At 38.6% G+C, this 21,364-nt stretch overlaps 1 protein-coding gene across 2 annotated transcripts; it reads right to left on the bottom strand.

Moving 5' to 3' along the window:
* Positions 1-800: 800 nt before the first annotated feature.
* GANC (glucosidase alpha, neutral C) lies at positions 801-21,313 on the bottom strand. 2 transcript variants are annotated; one of them, XM_010711443.3, is made up of 24 exons: positions 21,172-21,313; positions 20,519-20,581; positions 19,035-19,143; positions 18,007-18,134; positions 16,989-17,171; positions 15,823-15,868; positions 14,759-14,825; positions 13,349-13,445; positions 12,674-12,854; positions 11,707-11,860; positions 10,985-11,220; positions 10,463-10,589; positions 9,719-9,798; positions 9,187-9,330; positions 8,672-8,768; positions 8,231-8,332; positions 7,545-7,788; positions 6,000-6,064; positions 5,644-5,720; positions 4,688-4,762; positions 4,425-4,538; positions 3,766-3,878; positions 2,772-2,875; positions 801-2,555 (listed from the first exon to the last, which is right to left on the bottom strand). In XM_010711443.3, exons 1-24 carry the CDS (start codon positions 21,207-21,209, stop codon positions 2,446-2,448), a joined length of 2,754 nt encoding a protein of 917 aa, XP_010709745.1. In that variant the 5' UTR covers positions 21,210-21,313; the 3' UTR covers positions 801-2,445. The 2 variants fall into 2 exon arrangements, with proteins under 2 accessions (XP_010709745.1, XP_010709746.1); XM_010711444.3 differs by having other exon boundaries at positions 21,187-21,313.
* Positions 21,314-21,364: the final 51 nt, after the last annotated feature.

Here is a 21,364-nt window from a genome sequence, read left to right as displayed (position 1 = left end):
TGTGGGCTGCAGAGAAGGATCAAGTGAGCAACGTTTTTATGTATTTATTTTTCCTGGGATGGAGAAAGGGCAGGTGGGCGTGCCCTTACTGTGTTACACTTTTAACCCAACATTGCTCTTTATGGATGTTCAGGAGTATTTTCTGGCTATACCTGTTCAAAAAACACAGCTTCCTCTTGTTATTGTAGATCTTCTCTGTGATGAGCAGAGTTGCTGGTAAAAGAAAATCAAATATTACAGAAATATGTTTTACCATACACAAAAATGTCTGCAACAAACAGCAAAAAAAACAAAACAAAACAAAACCCCTTTGCCATTAGAAATCAGGCTACCTTTTGTGATGGAATTTCTTGTGAGCAAAAGGGCCCCTATCCCCAACTCCTGTTCAGATGGTAAATCAAAAGTGACCTAAATGACAATCAATTCAATTTTTATGAAGTTTTATCTCTAGTTGTTTTCAATATCTGAATCCAGTTACTTTTTGTAGCGAGGTAAAGTATTAATTCATTTCTTCATTTATGACAAAATATTTGGAAAAGTATGTAAGTTGATACAAACATCAGTGTAAATGATATTTTTTAAAATTTATTTAACTTTATTATATAAAGACCTAACTGTAATAAGGTTTTGTGCAACTAATTCCTCTCAAAGTCCCCAGAAGTTAGGTTGTAACACTGAGCATTTGACTTACGAATACTTATATCAGTGCAGATTTGCTGCTGCATAAAATTTAATCATTCTCTTTACTCACATACAATTAAAAGAATACTTATAAATAATGCTCAACAGTAAAAAGAAGGTTAGATCACAGCACATAACTCACTTTGCTGTTACTTTATTTCACTTTCAGTAATATTAGTTAAAACATTTCATTAAAACTTCCCAGACAATAATTACACCCTGTCAGCACCACTATGTTTAAATAAAAGAAGCCATTATCAATCAAAGCTTTAGAAGCTGATAGAAAAATAGGGTCTGTCTGAAAAACAGAGTTTGTCTCCCTTCTCACAGATGTAAAAGATCTATTTGCTACTGTTCCACCTGGATTAACTTGTCTTCATTAAGCACAGCAGCTAGGCTGCTAGTTCCCAGCTCCTGGAGTGGAGGTTCAGAGTGTCTGCTGAAAAGAGTTGAAAAAGAGCTCTGCAGAATAAAAAAGGAAGGAAACTAAGGGTCTGGTGGGAAACAAGCTGCACTTGGTACGCAACAGTGTAGTTATCACCATTTGCTCTCATGCTGTTATTCCCAGAAATCTGTCCTGCAGAGGACAAACAGCAGCAGGTGGGAATGACTGACCAAGCACTGAGCGGGCTTAGTACGAAGAGTAGGGGACAATGTACAAATGCACTACTATGTTCCCTTTATTGGACAAAAATTGCGTCTATCCTCTTTCCCTAAGAATTCACTATGGAAAATATTTCCTTATTGTGTTAAAAGAAATAATTTCTACCTTTTTCATTGCCATCTACCAAGCTCAAATCTCAGCTAATACCAAAAGCTGACCAGGAAATTGCTAAACTAAATGTAAAGGAAGCCAGGGCTTAGCAAAAGCTCAAAGACTTGGAGGAGCAGAGTTCCATGGAAGGATGTTGCTTCACCAGGCTAACTTTAACCAATGACATTTAATCTTTCAAAAGAGGCCAATTCTTTCCTAACAAATTAATTTTTAAAGTAGCTGGCAGAGGGAGGGAAGCAGTGCTGTGGAAAACATTTCCATGGGAACCTAGCTGCTGCCCCAAACTGCTACCATTGCCATAGACATACACCTTTTCAAAAGCCAGTTTCCAAGCCAGCTATTGGAGAGAATTCTGCACTCTCAACTGATTGGCACCACTTCTTCAAAGCCTGGTGACTGAATTGTTCAGCTAGCCTGTTTTTTACTTTCCCGTGCAGACTTATGAATTCTGCAGAGTCATAAAGACTGGAAAGAGGAAGCATCTGCAACCATGGTGGGTAGCTTTCTGAGTTTGTTTTTACAAGGCAGCATTTGCAGGCAGATCTCAGCATCTGGTATATCTACTGATGCTGTTTGTCAAACTGGTGCGTTCTGCTCTCCTCAAGTGCTCTATGCTGTGAAAGGTGGGATTTCTAAATCCTTAGATAAAACCCCATGCAAACGAGCCACAATCTCACACAATCAGTTCATGATTTTTTTTGGTGTAAGTAAAGGCTGACTGTACTCTTAAAACCTAATTGAAGCTAGCCTAGAACAAATACTCCTTAGTTTTCCTCCACAGACAATCATAACACTATTGTTTTGCCAGACAGAAGAGTTATCCAAGTTTAAATCAATGTTTTAAAAGGAAAACTGTAAGAAATGTTACTTTGGGACTGGGTGAGTGGGAAATATTCCTTGTTTTGATTGGACTCAAGTGAACATTTTAAGTCTTTGAGACTGATTTCTCCTCAACCTCCCAATGAATTATCTGAAGAAGCTGTCCTCTTTCACTTGATACAAATCTCCCAGTCACTATCAACTCTCAGGGCTAAATTTTCCAGAATCAGTACAGCAGTCTTCGTATCGTGTGTGAAAACCACTTCTTTTTCTTTCCCACCTAGAAAGGAGAAGAAATTTACTAAATGATTTAGGAATAACTCTTCTGAATAACAGTTATATGTGAATAATTTCAGTTTTTAATTCAGACTCTCTCTACCACTGTTGGAAAGGACTGAACACAAAACAAATAGTAGTCAAATGTGCCAGGTATATACAAAAGAATGCAGCAGAATCAGAATAACTAAACGTAGTAAAATGAAAGTCGGTTCATTACCCTTGGAACAGGCTGTCACTAAAGTGGGTTGTTGTCCAAGTCCCAGAAATATCACGCGCTCGACTACACACGTGGTACGGTATTGACCGCTCTCATCTGTGCAGCTGAAAAAAAGAATAGTATTTTGCATAGTTTCTGTCCATCACTAGAAGTTCAGTCTTATACTGAGAAAGTACTACTTCGGTCTTACCCTGAAAATTCCCTAAACCAGTTTCCTTTTCCTCTACTTACTTCTATCCTGAAACAAGTAAAAGTTTTCTGCTGTTATCTGCTAATATTTGACTGCATAGCAGATTTCATAAAGTCAGAAGGGGACAAAATAGTTTGAGAAAATTTTGTGACACAAAGCATGGCTTTGACAACCAGAAACATTCTGGATTTCTGTGAAGTGGCAGCGAAAACCCTAAAATACAAATGTAAAGTCAATTCTAACATTTTTCAAGTAAGATGTTTCAGTCTTAAGCTTAATTATCTTTCATTTTGAAAGTACTTTAATTTATATATTTACGAATATAGAAACTTGGATGAAAGCCAGATTTTCATTTTTGGAAGCAAAGAGTTATATTACTCATCTAAATGACTTTTTTTCTCCTGCAACTTCTAGATTTGCAAGTAATTTAGCAACATGCTTCATTTCCATCCTTAGATTTGAAGATGTTCAGATTTGTTCAGAAGCATGCTTTTAAGTAGTCTACAGTTTTGCTTATTCTAAATTATGTAGTTTGAAGACCAACTAACTACTGCATATTTTTGAAAATTAAGAGAATAATGAAATGCATTTAAGCTCATTATCTATGCACCACATAGCCCTGGGGACACCAGACTTCACTAGAAAAGGCTAATATTGGCAGTTACAGGATTCCTTACCAGAAGCTATTGCTATTCTGGGGGCTTCACTAAGCAACACATAAGACTAGTATTTCCATATTTTACAAGACATTTCCACTGACAATATGTATATTGGGTAGCTTCTATCTGCCTCTGTTGTTGTTACCTGGAAGAGAGAATGTTCTTGTGAAAAGTGAATTTCCGGTACAGGAACTGCTTTTTATGGAGATACTGAAATGAATGTCCATCATCTAGGTAGAGCTCACCTACTGCACAGGCCTGTGAAACACAACAGATGGAGTCCAAGCTAATAGCATCTTCTAGTATTAGACAAAGAAACATAGAATACTGTTTGATTATATGCTAGGCTTCATAGTGAAGGTTGTGAGGTTTTTCTGTGTGTGTGTGTGTGGTTTTTATTTGGTTGGTTTTTTTAGCTACTTGTATCTCCAGAACATTCAGGGAGGCCAGCTCTGAGAGTGCTCTGAAAACTTGGATGTTCTGGTTCTGCAAGCTGATTTAGGTGCCAGTTGTCACTTCATTTATTAGAAAGGACACTTGTGAGAACTACCTACGTTCCAGGAAGTTTGTGCCCTGCCAATTCTCTGCTGCTTCTTCTTCCAAAGCACGGGTGGAGGGCTGAGAAAAGTCAGAAAAATGTTCTGCCCATGCTGCGCTCTGACAGTTTCACTCTGAGGGAATACCGGGAGGGAGGAGGGAGCCCCCACCAGCAGAAACTTAATAGAGGGCCACTGGAAGCACCTTTGGCTTTAGGATAAATATGGCAAAAGACAACTTTGTAAGGGGAACGTTATTTCAGATTACCTCTGTGTTCAGTGCCACGCGGAGTTCATAAGAAATATTTGTCATCCATTCAGTGGACTTTCCAGCTGCAGTCTTAAGAGGTATCACAGTGCCCCCTCGCTGGAATATGGGAATCTGCCAAAACAAGGCCAGTGTAGAAACATTCATATAACTCTGATCATGTAATTTTAACTGGGAACAGGAAAATCTTAAGTTTTTCTTTGCAAATCTCAGAACTGAACTTTTACTGTAAGCGCATAAAAAAAACTATTCAACTAACATACATTCTCCAGTGTTACTGGGATCTTCAGAGTGCCTTGATCTTCCATTCGTTTAAATTTTCTGAAATCATACCAAACCTAGGAAAAATGAAAAAAGAATGAGCAGGGAGTACATGACAAAATCTGTTCCCTTTGCAGAGTTCTTTTTTGCTTCATCTTTTACTTTCGCTATTCCTAACAACCTAATTCATGTGCAAGAAATTACGTTTACTTTTTAAATTCAATAACCTTGGATAGTAATGAAACTTTATTCTTTCCCTGAGGCAGAAAAATAAACTTATTTTTCTACAGTTTGCATAACATCTTGCATGTTTTAAAGCACCTGGTAGTTCAAAACTAATTTTTTTCTTTTTTTTTTCTTTTTGGTCTAGAAATGCTCTGTTTCAGAATAAGTGTATTTAGATTGAAGTGAAAAAACAAACATAACGAAAAAGAGCTACACCTGAAATTTCCCATGCATCACTCTTGCCAGTTTAACTACTTCAGGTGAGCCAGGCACTGAATTCCCACAGAGATCTTGGTAAGAAAAGTATGTTTTTTAGCTTGTTTGGAGAGCCTCATCTATTTTTTTATATGGAGGAAAAAATTGTTAGTGTCCTAGGGTCCGTTAGTGCAGTAACAAAATTCTGCAGTGTCTCACACTTCCCTTCACTGCTTTCATTTGTCTCTAGGGTTAAACCTCAAGCTTTCTTTCCTTTCTGAACTTTTTTTTTTGCCAGATTCCTTCCCTTCTTTCACTTAGCTGCTACAACCAAGTAGACTGTGTAGGAGTGGATCACAGTGCCATCCTGTGGAAAAGGAAGGCTTAGAGTGGCACAGAATGGCTGGTGTAGTGGCAGTGCATAGCAGTTATGAGGTGGGGAGCAGGAAGCTTGCTGATTTCTGTGAGCTGAAAAGCTGCTTGCTGAATAATATATTTCTGTAGGCTGAAAAGCTGAGCAGCTTTGTATCATCCTTACCTCCTTCAACCCTGGAAGTAGAACACTCACTGCCTTGGCCTCTTTGTCCGTGACCGGATATACCAACAAAGCATTTCCTGGAGAAAAGCATAAACATGGCAATAAGTGATTGCTGTGGTGCCCGAGGCCTCATCTCATCAGTAGCAGTCTGCTCTGGCTTTGAGTAGGGTTGTCAGCTTCCTGTACTCATTTTAAGGGATTGCTTGAGCCACATCACACTCACTTGAGCACACCATGTGTTCACTTTGTACTGGAGAAAAAAGGCACGTAAGGAGTTGATGACTGTTCAGGTCTCATTCTGCTACAGCACTGTTACGCAGCTGGGCAGTACTGCACACCCAGCCGCATGGGCTTACCTAGCATGTACTCATCTTCCACTCCAAAAGTTTCTAATTTCTCTGGGAACTCTATCCAGAGAGGCCTGAAGAAAGACAGACAATGGAATTCAGTTAGTTTCTCCTCTCCCACCACCCTGTTCAAGGCCTGCTGGCATTTTTAGGCTCCATTTTTTCCTCCTCTTAAAAGCAATTAAGAATTGAAGATAGAGCAATTTCCTATTCCGTGCCTTAAAGTACCACTTTAAGATTCACTCCAAAGTACCTATGGTTTAGCCGCCTGCAGCCTCACTTTCTTCATTGCTGCCTTCTTCTTTGCAAACTTGCATTACAGATGCCTTCGCTCTAGCAAAGCAGAGATGGATGAGCTTTTCTACCAGCAATGCTGACACTTGATGATGTAGTCCCTGAGCAAGTCCTTTCTGCTCTGTTTTGCAGCATGTCTCCTGGTCACACACTGGAAAACCTGCACTAGAAGTTCAACTTCAGCCTTTCTCAATAAAGAGAAGTGCAATAGTCTTCTAGACACATAATAGACGTGTATAGTTTGTTTTGAGAGATTATGACAGAAAGAGCTCGTTCAAGTCAGAGACAGTCTGCAGCAGCTCTCTGGGGTTTCCCTACAAAGAAAGCTTGGCTCACGTGTTATTTATAAACCTCCACTTGCTCACTACAGCCCTGCTGGCCATGTACTCACTGATGAGACACATTCTCTACGCTGAGAAAAATACCATGCTTCCTTTCTAATTGTGTACCTATTTCAAAAAAGACAGAAGCCTGCTGTCTGCCAGTGTGTACACAGGGGCTTCTACATCTATATACATGCAGTCAGATGCCCACACAATATCTATAATGCAAACCATTGTAAACTCAAAATACTCAATCCCCTTCAAAAATACCTTTTTAAAACAAATCAAAACAAAACAAAACAAAAAAGTAGAAGTATTTTATTTGCATAATAATGGGTAAAGGTAGATGTGCTGGAAAAGGATAACTCTAAGGACAAATTCAAAGGCACAAGTAATATCAGAGAAACTGATGACGTTTATCTCTTGCTGAAATGACTTCTGCATTCAGTTCCACTGTGACTAGACCACTAGATTCTCTACTACAAGAAAAATGATGAAACATACTACAGAGATAAATAAGCAAGTTATCAATATGGAAAAAGCTTTTATAACATCAACAATACAGCAATAACAAGTACTTTCATGAACAGCAAAACTGCCTTTATGTTTTCTGGCCAGCAACTTCAGAGCCTATTAAGCACAGTTTTAAGTGTGGTTTGGCACACCAGACAATGTTGTTTATTATGAGAATTTTGGAGTCCACAGTTCCTTAAAAACATTTTTAAAGACTGTATGTGAGTTAGCGTGTCTGAGGTGTCATTTAGTAAGCATGATATTTAGTTTTCTCTAGTAACCTTATCAAGGCTTGCAGAAAGCAAAATAGAATTTAGACTTCAAACTATTTAAATAATCACAAATGTATGAGACAGTGATTTAAGTTCCCTCATCTAAGTGGCTTCCTAAGGATAATCACTAGCCTCCTGACTTACGTGCTTACCTCATAACTGGTTCAGCCTCTGTGTGTGCCCGATAGAACAGTGTGTATAAGTATGGCAGGAGGACGTAGCGCTCTCTAATGGCTTCCCTGATGATCTGGGTGTTCTTCTCCCCAAAGAGCCACGGTTCTCGCCGTTTGCTCTTCATGTTAGAATGACCTCTGAAGAAGGGCTGGTAGGCTCCAGCCTGATACCAGCGAACAAGTAATTCTGGTTCTGGATCTCCAATGAACCCTCCCACATCAGCTAGATATTGCGCAGACAAATAAAAATACACATTTTTGGAAATTATTCTGAAGAATTTGAAGTTCTCCTCTAACAAGCATTCCAAGTATATAAATTCATGAATTTCACAGTGTACTTGCGGTTCTGATGTTGGATAGCCGCTTGTCCAATTAAGAGTGGAAAACTGAAGTAACAAATTATCCTTTAATAAAAATAGCAAGAGGGTTTTAGGAGGTTTTGAACCTCCAAAGACCGCTACAGTGATGCTACAGACCACCACCTAGAGATCACTGTTCCAAGTCACAAACACTACAGAAAGACTAAGTGGAGAAGTGATGGTGAGAGACAGGTTTTTAGTTTCTGAACCAGATTTATCTGTGAATCTACCTGGAAATGCACTGGATTGTTGAAGCCTGGTGGCACTAGTGGATGTACAGTGAGCAACCTCAGCCAAACACCTTACCTCCACAGAATGAAATCCCTGCCATGCTGATGGTGAGAAGCATTGGAATGGAGATTTTCAAGTAACTCCACTCTGCTGTGTTGTCTCCGGTCCACACTGCACCTGAAAATACTCAGTTTCAGGATTACATAAGAAAGCTGGGTTTACAATTCAGTTTATGCTTGTAGTTAAGCAAAGAAAACAAGAATGGTAATGAACTATAAAAGAGGTTCTTTGCAACCTCTTTTATAATACATGCATGATCTTGAATTATACAATAAGGTTCATAGTGTTTTGTCACAGGATACAGATTGTTATTGACTTGTATATGCTTTTCCTGAGTTTTTTCAGTTTAATAATTTGCACTCTGAAGATAGTTTATGTCCTCTTTGGACTTACTATGACATGGCAAGCTGAAGAAAACAAACCAATAGGGAAGGCATGCAGCTAGTCTTTGCTTACCATACTTTTGTGATCCAGCAAAGAAAGATCGTGTGAGAACAAATGGTCTCTCTTTTCCAGAAGAACGTTTGATGAGTCCTTCAGCAGTTGCCATTTGCTGAAAATCATGAATACAAAAATTCGGAGGATGAGCTCTATAATTAAGATATTTGCTAAACCACCTTTTTAGCTCTTCATATTTAAGAAGTGTGTGCTCATAGATAATTGCTATTATTAAACTAATACTTTTCTCCTGCAATAGACTTGAACAACAAAAAAAAGATTAATATTTTGTAGTCCCAGCCAGTGTGATGTTAGAGAAGCATGGATACTGTCATATTGTCTTGTTACCAACCACGGAGAAGTTTATTTCAAATACAGCAATACTTAGTGCAGCAGGGTTTCGCTTCCTGGTGGAGGTTACAGAACACCTGCTACTGTGTAAATAACATCCTTACCACATTGCTAAGGATGGACACATAGTCCATAGTCCACAAGGACACATAATTGCTGGTCTGTGCCTCCTGATTCTCTACCTGGTAGAATCCGTAGAGGTTGTGTAATTCCCGATGCTCCCAGTTGTTGTAGTGCACAGCATCTTTCTGCATTGTTAGCTCTGCCCCTTTGAAAACTGACGGCTCGTTCATGTCGTTCCACACAAAGAGGATATTAGTGGACCCCTGTGACAGAGTTGCAAGGTCAAGGTGATGTGACCAAGAGCTACAAGAAAGCATGCCTATATCACCCCTTTTGTATTGTCATTGTAGTAAACACAAGAATGCAAGGACTGTGTTAGATGATGGGTTGCAAAAGTGACTGCACTCTGTTCATCTACTGCTACAGCTAAATAAGCAGTTTCAGTGGTGGAATATGGGTTCCAGCTTTCTCACAGTAGATAAGTCCATGGAGAAAATCCTTGTCCAGTATTTCAGCTTACTAAGATACTTTCCTGTACATAATATTACAACTACAGAAGCTATCAGTTTGCTTAGTCAGCAGTTTCTCTTCTTTCTTTTTCCCAGTTTTAGGCTTTCTGGTATGTGTAGATCAGTGTAAATAGATACACACCTTGTATGTTTTGAAGGCAAATTGATCTGCATACCATTTTCGCACTTCAGGATTGGTGAAATCCAGATAGTAAGAGGAACCTGTGGATATAGGAGATTCCAGTTATTTAATTTATTTCAAGATCATATGTTATCTTTGTACCTAAATACAGTGGCCTACAGTTAGGATGCTTTCCACAATGGGCACTGTATGGGAACTGCTGAATCACGGCCTGAACCTCTGATTGATCACCTGAGGCAAGCAATGAGTCAGGCCTGGGAGCACAGGTGAAGGGGTGGAGCTGGCTCCACCTCTCCTAGACCCCATTTAAGAGCTGACTACCAGTGGGGAAGGATCTCTTTCTGGAGATCCCTCCTTTTGGAGTTTTCCAGCGAGCCCAGGACAAGGGTAAGCCCTCTATCTATTCTTTTTGGTGTAATAACCTACTTAGTTAAACTCTTGTATATTTCTTAATTATAAGACCTGTACATTCATTGATTATACAGGCACCAATGATTGTTTCTAGCTCTGAGCAATGAGACTATCTGCAAAGTCAACAGACACAGCAGAGAAAGCTGTATGGCTAAGCCAATTAGAACATGAATGTACAAAGCCAAAGAAACCACAAAGAATTTGAAATAACAACTACAAAAATAGAAGTATTATGAGAAGTTAATTCTACTTCCAATTTTGTAAAATTTTTAAAATTAACAGCTCAAAATGAAGAAATGGAACAGCTATTTGTTTTTTATTTTTATTTTTTACCTGGCCAACAGATGCCCTCAAAATCTTTTCCATTTCTGTCTTTCACAAAATATCCCTTTTCTTTTCCCTGTGAATACAGGGTATACATGGGATCAGCTTTAATATGTGGATCTACAATGACGACAAGCTGTCAGAATAAGAAAATAAAACATGTTATTAACCTCAACTATACTGAGTAAAACTGTAAAATTTCACTTTTGATAAAAGACAAGCATAGCAACTACCATTGGTGAAAACTCATGTTAAGTCCAGCACTGAGCTGCTTCTGCAATATGGAGCTTCAAAAGAGTCAAATCTGGCCTCATGTTCAAGGATAGAGAACAAACTATGAAATAATACAATGGCATGAGGAGCAGGATTAAAAAAAAAATGCCCACTGGGAGCATCACCATACTGCAACACAATCTAATTTACTCTGTTGTAGTTTCATGGTTTCTAGTATCTGAAATACTTCGGTTAAAGCAGACTGGGTAACTTCACACTGCAAATGAATACTTCCTTCCTTCCTGACACGTTATATACCTTGCGTTTTTTCTTCCTGAGAAGTTCTTGCATTCTCTTGGGGTTCTGGAATTTTTTCTTATCCCAGGTGAAATATCTCTTGCCATCTGTATGTTCTATGTCCAGCCATATTACATCATAAGGAATGTCATGTTCATCAAAACCCGCATCAACTGCCTTGACATCTTGTTCGTCTTCATAATTCCACCGGCACTGGTGGTAGCCCAGAGAAAAGAGGGGAGGTAGTGCTTGAGTTCCTAGGAAGAATATATAAATGAAGCCGATACTCTTAATGCTTTCCAGGATTTTATCTACAGACTATGAAAGTTAACTTAAGAGCCATGATTAATACATAAGTGTCTGGATACAGGGAATTCTGGCCTACACTGCGACTAGAGCACGTTTTTCACATCCAAGTGACTAAACTCTTGAAATAACAATGGTTACAACAGGCTTAACAGCTAGAAGGCTGTAATGATAATGCATGACAGAGAAGGTATTTCTACTTTGGTGACACTGAAATATTATTGCAGTAAACAATATAATTTTATTCTTTATTTTTTTCCAATGTAAAAATATTACAGGTGAGTTTAACTGTCATTAATGCAAGCAACTAAATAATCATAGAATTACAGAACATCTGCAGTTGGATGGGAGCCACAATCCATGAAGTTCAGCTTGAGTACAACAAGCCCCTCAGAGATTCTCCGATGTACATCTGCTGTAATGATTTGAGTTAGTACCTGTCAGTTGTGCAAACTGCTTGAAGATATCAAATGCTGTGGGTCCCATCAGCAGAAAAACATCAATGATTCCACTTTCTGACATCCAGCGCACGTCAGTTAGAGGCACTGCCCTCTGCTTAGAAATATCTGCAGCAGATTCGGTAGGTATGTGCTTTAAAGGAAACCAAGGCAAAGCTGAATCATTTGCTATCAAATTGTTGTTCATTGAAAAAACCAAAGATGGAAACCCAAAAAATCTTACCACTAACACGTATCTGGCAGACATATGGAGTACACACTTCAAGTATATTATACATCATTCACAAACCCTTTATGTTGCATTTCAGTTACACAAAATAAAGATGACAGAAAATGGATAACATTACAATTTTTCTGTAATTAGAGTATAATCTCACAGCACATTTGCTGCCGGATCTTTAGAATCATTCAATAACAACGAAAACTAATAATTTTAACTATGTAATCAAGTGTTGGAATAAAACAAGATCTTTTTCGCTATTTCAACTTTAATAGAAATCGTATTTGTGCTTCAAGACTTGAGCTTATCTCCTGAACTTTTTGTTTCCTGAAGATCAACTACATTCCACAGATATGAGCCTGCTGAGCAGAGATGTGTTAATTCCAATAATTTAAAAACTCCATAAAATTTATCAAATCCAAAAAGTGGTCAAGGTTTGGCCCACCCTTTTACATTTCTGCTCCAACATCACATAATTCCTCTCTCTTCTCTTGTATACCTATTAAGTTGCAAGTTCCATAATTTGCCTTTTGAAAGAAATTATCTGTTCTCTTCAGTGGTTTAATACAACAAATTCTGTAGTAGGAAGGACAATAGAAAGAGACTGACAATTTTTCATTAGGGAGCAATAGAAAAATCTCCAACAATACTGTCATTTTCCTCTTGGCCCTAACTTGTGGTGTTTTTGGTGGTTATTAAATTCTGAGAAAAGTGGGCCAATCTCACCTCAGCTACTGCTTTTGTATTAATATCCACCAGTGTTTCTGAAGAATTCAGCCAGAAGATCCCCAAAGTTCTGTCAGGCTTGTGTGCTATGAGAAGTGGCACTGAACCATAAATGCCTATCTTGTCATGTATCTTGTGGCCAAAGATGTCCAAATTATAAAGCCGGTATGCATCACCATCACTAGGACAAACAAACAGATATGTTTGTTAGATATAAACATCCTTCACTAAGCCAATTTTAGTTCTACTATACTTCCACTGAACACAGTGAGCACGCTGTACTACAGTCTTATGTTTAGCACCTAGGGCAGAAATGTGGACAGCCTAGAATACAACATCTTTGGTTCTACCTATCTGAATCAAGTAACATTATTGCTATTGAGACTATTGCTCTTTTGGTCCAAGTCCTAAAAAAGGAATTCTGAATTCTGTCCCCCTAAAGGCATAAGAAATTGAGAGAGAACAGAAGAGATCATTTATTAAGTTGCAGAACACAAAGCAGAACAACTTACTCCCTATGGACAGTCCATGATTCAGTTTGCTCTATCATTAAACTAAAACACCCATGATACAATATACATATTGCATAAAATACTTAATACAAAGCTGTTATTAGTAAATTACTGAGACAGTGTTGCAATTCCCCTCTACAGTAATGCAATCTGCTGTATTTACCTTGTGTTTTTGAGAAGAAGGGATTCTGTATGTTGTGGTATTCCGTAAAGATGGTCAAATCCGTGTAAAGAGAAGTCCATGCCTACAGAACTAGGACCTGTGATAACAACATTAAAACAGAAGAGTACAGAGTTCCATTCCCAAGACTTTGCTGAAAGCAACAAAGCAGAACAACCAAATTGTAAAAAATGAAAAAATAAGCAAGTTTTAACAATTAACTATGTCAAACTTGCTTTCAGCTTCTTTCATTATAACTTATGTACTACAGAGCTAATCTTTTCAACATTCTTCCAGTTTCTACGTGCTTAAGAAGATGAATTGCCTTAGTAGGAAAAACAAAACAACAGAAAAACAAACATGTAATAGTAGATAACTCCTTTACTGTGTAGTAAACCTACTTAGAATTACCTCATTTCTACCGCAGTACCTACAAGGCAAGCTTAATGGCACAAAGGTACAGCAAAATGAATGCTAGAGTAGCTTTTCTAATACTCTTCTCTTCAGCTTCAGCCAGAGGAGTAGCATAGAGGAGAGCTGCTGCTAATGATATCATCGTGTCACATTACTCAATCCAGAGGAAATTCTGGGAGGTGACTAGAGATCGTCTAGACTGACAAGCAGTGGCTTCAGTATCAGTATTTTACCACAGGGACCTCAATCCTCCATTACTGAGAAGAAGCACAATCATGACGCTGGCCTAATATATCAGATATAGCATGAACAACATGGGCAACAGTCTCCTGCCTTTGTGTGTCTCAACTGTGAAGAAGCCCTTGTCACTATAAGAAAGCTTCCCTCTGCATACTGCAGTTGCTGGGCAGTGCCATTTGCTATAGAAGGCTGCACGACAGAAATAACTAACAAACAAAGCAAACTAAATCAGTTAATGCAACAGGACAGACAGAAAAAAGGACATGGGTTTTCATAATCCATAATTTAAATGGCCTCTGAACTACTGATTGGCAGTTATTAATACCCTTCTTAATATCTCTTAACCCTGCTCAGTATTTTCCTTCTTAACCCTGTTTAGAAGTTCTCTGTGAAAATTATTGCTTAGCTATCGTGATTTGTGATATGTCATGAGAATAAACAAGTGAAATCAATGTTATGTGATAATACATTAAAAAAAAAAAAGGAAACAACAACATATAGTATAGTACATACTAGCTGGCCACTGTCAGAAACAGCACAGTTAGCTGATGAAATGGGTCACATTTAACGTGCTTCCTCCTCAACAGGAATGAATACTTCCAGTTCTTTTGTCAAATTTGTTACTCACTGACATGATATAAGCAAGTTGAAAGGAGTAAGGAAGACACTGATAAATGTTAAGTAGCTAAGCAGTAATATGAATGTACAAAGGTAAGTACAAAGCAGTAAAACTGTTTTCAGAACTGTGCTGAGACTTACCATGAGCTTTGATGTCTAAGAAACTGCCAAATTTCTCTTGCCAGAGACCTAGATCCTCCTGATTATCCTGCATAAACAGAAATAGCTAAGCCTGTAAGTGCAACTGCTCTCACCATGTATTAAGAAAAATATCTTCATTCAGATGAGATTCACACATTATTAACTGTTGTTTTTTGTAGGTGTTTGTTGACTTTTTTTCTTTTCTTTCTTTCCCTTTTTTTTTCTTTTTTTTTCCCAAATGGGGCTAAAACAAGTAAATGCAAAATGCAATTTATATTCTGCTGCAGCAGTGTGTCTCCCCCAAAGCAAAAACACTCTTTGGCCGAGTCCAGACTTTGGAGCAAATATGCTGAAAGCAGCACAGCTCCTCCCAACTATAACTAGATAGTGCAGTAAGCACCATCTGCTCTACGGGAGGCTAAAATTACATCATAGGCATAACTCAGCCTCCTGAGAAAACTGGTATGTGCTATATGTACTGCCAGGACTTGGTCTTTTTCCACAACAAATCTTACAACAGAACTAAGCACGGATGTACGTACAGGTGTATCTTTGGACTGTCACAAAACAGGTCTTTTTCTTTTGAAATGCTCTTTAAAGGGAAAAGAGATCTTTAAAATGACCAAATACTACCATGAACCTCCCTGTACTTTGAATTAAATGATTAAAAACAAAAGAACAAGAATTACCTAAATAAAAAGGCCACAGAAAGACATTTTAAAGCCTAACTGGTGCCTCTTATTGCCCTGGTAAAAGCACATGAACCTTAATTCAACTTTGGATTTGAAAAATATCTCTATCTTAAATACTAGGTCCTTTCTGAATTTCACTAAGAAAAAATTACATCAGACACATCTCATAAAGGAATAGTCGATGTTGGGGGCCCGGCCTTTGTCACAATCATATCTCATATGAATGAGCGGTCCAAAAAGTCCACAGCAGTGGCTAGCCCTTAGTTTGGCTGTTTGTGACTTTTTGAGAAAAAAATCACAAATGTGATTCTATTTACTCAGTTACCTTTTCTACACAATACCAATGCTGGAATTGGAGTAAGCGTGGGTTACCTTTGAGGAATCACCTGCTGCCTCCTCATTTTCTGCTGTAGGGTTTCTAGTGAAAACAAATATATAATCAGTTTATTGTTAACATACAGATAGATTTCAAACAAAATTCACATATCATTATGTATTGCCTTAAATATTATATAGATGTTTTACAATCATTGAATCACGTAGGTTGGAAAAAACCTTCAAGATTGTCAAGTCCAACCACTAACCTGACCTACCAAGTCCTATCACTGAACAATGTCCCTTAATGCCATATCTACACATCTCTTAAATATCTCCAGGAAGGGGTGCTCTACCACTTTCCTGGGCAGCCTGTTCCAATGCTTGATGACCGTTTCTAAGAAAAAAATCTCCCTAATGTCCAATATAAACCTCCCGTGGCTCAACTTGAGATTGTTTCCTTATGTCTTGAGGTGCTGAACTACACCAAAAACTGAGGTTATACTTGAGAAGTTTAATTGGCAAATTATTTTAATATTCAGCGTCTTAAAATAACCTTAACGCCACGCCTGAATTAAGTTCATCCTTTTGGCTTTCACATTTGTTTCTACCTGTGCCAGCATTTTACTCACTCAAAAGATCCTGTCTTTATTCTTAATTAGGGGCTCTATGTTAATTAAAATTTTTGAAATGATTCTTACTATGAGAAATGCACTTGCTATGCTTTTTCCCTAGCCATGTAATATTCTGCACTGTAGCTTCTCAGCCTTCCAGAATTTTGCAGTGGGACTCACCTGAAAGCTCTTGCAGCTGCATGGACTGTTTTAATTCAAACAAAAATTACTTGACGAGCTTATAAGGTGAATAAATCTTACCTAAAGAGTAAATTTAGTCATAGATGGAAGTAAAACTAAGAATGTTACACTATCACTGCTCACTATCAAGGAAGACAAGGAGAACAAGACACCAGTTTATTACAGAATTGGCAAATAAAGGTGGTTAGCATGAGCACCTGGCTTCTGTGAGGAATTCAAACAATTTGCATTTAATTGATTTTTAATTCCTTTTTTAAGACTTCACTAGCATACTTACTGGTATTTAGTAAATGAGAATATAAATTTCAATGTATGAGAACTTGTATTGTAGAAATTTCAATTCCCATTGGATTGTTTACCTTCAACTACAGCCAAATTAGTATATGGTGGGATAAAAAGATACCGTACCCATCACTGGGAGGTGGTTGTAGGTGCTCAAAATATAACAACCCATTGGAATTCATGCTCAGAACAGTCTCATCCTTGAACTGTAGCTCAATCTGGAAGGGGTTTGCTGTGACTCGAAGCTTGTAATCCTCATTAACATTTGCCAACACCAAAACACCTCCCTCCTTCTGGGACATAGAGAGTCTGGCAAATGAAAAGTAACAACAGCTTTATATGAACCAGCAGCATATGAAATCCACTGTAGCTAAATAACAAATAATTGTTTGAAATACAAAATGAGCGGAGACTATCTCTATACGTCACAAAAACCTCAAGACTTGAGGTGAAGAGCCCCAGAAATAAGTGCTTTGTTCAGGCTTCACTACGCAATGCAGCAGGTGACTAGAGAACAACCATGAAAATTACCCATAGTTTGCATTTCTTTCACATTTGCATAAAATGCATTCGGTACAAATAATGCAACATAATAAGCAGGCTACTTTTTCACTGTGTCAGATAGTCTCAAGTTTCTCATACCTATGACAAAACTTTCTCCTCTGTATCTAGCATGATTTTTTGAATGTAACCACACATGTATGGGGCTACTGAATCACGGCCTGAACCTCTGATTAATCACCTAAAGTGAGCAATGAGTCAGCCACAGGAGCACAGGTGAAGGCAATTCACCTGTGCTGCAGGAAGGGGTGGAGCCTGCCTCCACCTCTCCTAGACACATTTAAGAGCTGATTGCCAGTGGGGAAGGATCTCTCTTGAGATCTGCTCCACTGGAGTCTATTTTGCAAGCCCAGGATAGGGTGAGTGACTTTCTTTCCTTGCTCCAATATAACAATTGCATTAGTCAAGCTCCTGGATATACTATCTGTATATCCAATTATACACACACACATTTTCTCTTCCTGTAACAATATTATATCACAGAGAAACAGCTGTACTGTAGCACAGATAAGAGAAGAGGCTAAGCAACTCTGCAAATAAAACTGTATGTTATTAAGGTCCTAATCACCTTCCCATCACTTACTTCTGGGTGGTAGGTTCCTTTATAAGAACATCAGGAACTTCATATCTTGCTCTGAGAGGAGCTGCCTCATTAATTTTAAGCCTAAAAATATTGCCTTCTATTTCATAGATTTCCACTTGTAGAAGAACCTGGGAGCAAAAACACAGATAAACTGGAAGTGATAAAAAAAATCAACTTACTTTTCAACTCAACAGCATCAGATACTTATTGTCCGGAAAAAAAAAATCTGTCTGCTTTCTTCTCTTTAGTATTACAAAGCAACTGTTACCATCCATCTGAATTCGTACCAGCTAAGTCTGCTTTATTGCTTTGAATGCATAACTCTTTTTTTTTTAATTTTAAGTCTTTATTTTCAAGTCTGTCATGCCTAGCATTGTGTAGCTCTCTTCACAAGCAGCAAGGAAAAAAGGGGTGGTAAACACTAATGTTGCAGTATGGATAATTTTTCTACTGTGCTATTAATGTAAGTAGCAGGGAACTACTGAGATGTGGGCTTTTTGCAAAAGCATCAGTGATCTGTGTTCATTGGCACTCACAGTGGTACTTACACTGATGAACCACATCAGAAAGACAACTGAAGAAAGCAGATGATACTGACTTGCTCATCAAGATGTGTAAAGTCACTTTGTTCTAGTTCATACAAAATGACTTTTTTCCTTCACCACCTGTGGAGAATCTCTGCAGTCAGATATTTTATTCTGTAGATTCCCACCCCTCCCCTGTTTTTTCATTTTCTGAATTTTTTCTCCTCCACCACACAAAATTGGCTTAAGAATTTTGGCCTGGTATCTTTTCCTTTCACCAGGAAGATGATCAGCATCACTGTCTTCAAAGGCATTCTTCTTGCACAGTCTCAAGTTGACAAACGAATATTGAACAGCAAGGACACTTTTAGGCTTACACTTTGCATCATATCTTATGCAACTACCACTGAAATCTCTCAAAACCTTCTGCAAATATTATCAGACCTACTGATGATAATCACTCCTTGTTCTGTGAGCACCTTCTTATACCAGGTGAGATCTCACCTTATTCTCCTCATGACTAATTTGGAATTTGACATTCTCATCACTTAATGAGACTGTATCCAACAGCGCTCGATACAAGGATTTTCCAGGACGTAGAAGTTTCTGACGTCTGTCAAGACAGAAAATTATTTTCAGTCTCCCTAATTGTTGTGGCTTGTATCAAACATAGGAATAGTAATATTAAAAATGTTTAATTAGTAAGTCTCATTTTTTTCCCAAACAATTATTATCAGAATATAATTCTAAGCACACATTGGTGTATATGAATGATATGTAAAATAGTGGGATTTGGTCATCCATCACTATCCCCCTCGATTATTATTTTTTAATAATATCAAGCTTAATTCAAGTAACCAAAATCTCAGCTGCCTGGTTGCTTTCCACTTTCTCCAGTAACTCAAAAATTTCAGCTGAATAACCCATTTTTTATTTTCTGTCATACACCACTGCTTGGTTTCCAACTCTCCAGAGAACAGCTTCTACGTTATATAGCGATGTAGCAACACGTTTGTAAACTCCTGGATATACAGCAAGGAGAATACTTTTCAAGGGATACTCTCAGACCTACAGACCTAAGGTTGTCTTTTTCACAAGACCCTGTGCTTGAGCTGTGAAACTAAGAGCAGGAACAGAAGGAGGGGAGTGGTCAAGGGGCTGCTACTGAGTTTTGACTGCACTTTCACGGAATCACAGAATAGCCAGGGTTGGAAGGGACCTCACAGATCATGAATCTCCTGCCACATGCAGGGCCACCAACCTCCCCATTTAATACTAGACCAGGCTGCCCAGGACCCCATCCAATCTTTTGGTCTTGATTATGTTGTTAGGACAGAGACCCTGAAACAAAGGCTCCATCAGCTGTTTGGAGGATTCTCCTCCCTGAGTCAGGTCTAATGAATTATCTGAAGATGGGCATCTTTGAGAATTCTTTAAAGGGACGCTTCTTTATCAATAAATGAACTTGGTTCCCTTGCAAGCAGACATTGCACAAATGTAAGCAATCACATAACATTTTTATTTTAAAAGTAGAGCAAACACAAGATCTGAGGCTTGAAAATGTGTGGCAACTTCCTGTTGAGAAATGAGGTGTCTTAAAGTCAAAATGGTGACAGACTAGAGAGGGCTGATGTGAAAGGAGAGACTTGCTCCCACTGGCAAAATGCTATTTGGGGTGTCAGAGCATAATTTCCTGCAGAACAGGAATGAGTATTTGAAACTGTAACCAGTAAAACAGTGGCTAATTGCTGTATTTCTGGGCATTACTATTACTCTTTTTATGCAGGCAACACTGGATAGAAGACAACAGACGTGAGATTCCACCTTTTAAAATATGCTGAATAGCACATGCTGACAGGTGAATGGCACAGTAAGGTACATCCTGAAAGTAGCACGCTTGTTGTGATTAAAAACTGATGTGAAACTATTTCCAATAACTTTAAACACTAACAGTTTACAAAAACCTACACTACAGCTCTTCTCTTTACCTGTAGAAAGCAATCTGGTTGCACTCCTTAAAGTTGCTTTTGTCCACAGCTTCATCTTGAATGCTGGAAAGAGCAGATAATATTTAAATGTGACATCAGCTGATGGGTGTCATCAAGAGCAGCGGGGATTAAGCAGAGCTCAGACAACTGTGACATAAAACATGCTGGACTTTGAACTGCTGTGTTTGGATATGGGAAGAATTTTTACTCGTTTAGTTCAGTACTACAGCACTTCCTTTTAAACCTGAGTAATTCTGGCAAACAATTGAATCTGTGAGTAACAGGGCTGAATTTTCACACAAGTGAATTCTTAGGGCTTTTCATTTTTTTGGCAAGTTTTGTATCTACGGTCCTTATAGTTCAACAAGCTCCAGTACTAAGAATGGAGAATCAGACAGGACTGGCAGAAAAGCAGAAAGCCTGCAGCCCTTTTCTCCCTGCAGAGGGCCCGATGAGGGAGGGAGGCTGCAGATGGCTCTGTATTACTTCCAGAGAACTTGTAGGCCGATTAGAAAACAGAAAATTGTTGGCTTGCCTGAAATAATGGACTGTCATCCGAGCATTTCCCCCGGCATATTGAGTTCAGCCTCACACGGAAGAGAGTGAGGCTTTAGTACCAACGGATGTAAAGCTGAAGCTCTTAAAATACTTACTGGTGTAATACGTACAAAAAAACCCAGATGACAGCCATGACGAGTTAGTCACAAGCGAACTAAGCTTCAACGTACCCGGGTCACCGCACAGTCTTCACAGCGACCACCCACCCCAGCAATGCAGCCCTCCCTCCTGCCGCACGCGTCCCTGCGCCCGGGGGAAGCACCGGCCCGGCGGCCGCAGGCCTGCCTC

This window comes from Meleagris gallopavo, chromosome 5 (assembly GCF_000146605.3).
Source record: "Meleagris gallopavo isolate NT-WF06-2002-E0010 breed Aviagen turkey brand Nicholas breeding stock chromosome 5, Turkey_5.1, whole genome shotgun sequence".
NCBI lineage: Eukaryota > Metazoa > Chordata > Aves > Galliformes > Phasianidae > Meleagris > Meleagris gallopavo.
This window is presented reverse-complemented; position numbering and strand designations above follow the sequence as displayed.

Bases quoted from the DNA above. Each gene is read 5' to 3' on its own strand.
- GANC (XM_010711443.3), bottom strand. From the start codon at position 21,209: ATGGCTGTCATCTGGGTTTTTTTGTACGTATTACACCA. The intron at 19,144-20,518 runs GTAAAGAGAAGA...CTGTCTTGACAG, and splicing joins AACCAGATTGCTTTCTACAG to ACGTCAGAAACTTCTACGTC. The intron at 5,721-5,999 runs GTAAGCCCATGC...GCTTTTCTCCAG, and splicing joins GGAAGATGAGTACATGCTAG to GAAATGCTTTGTTGGTATAT.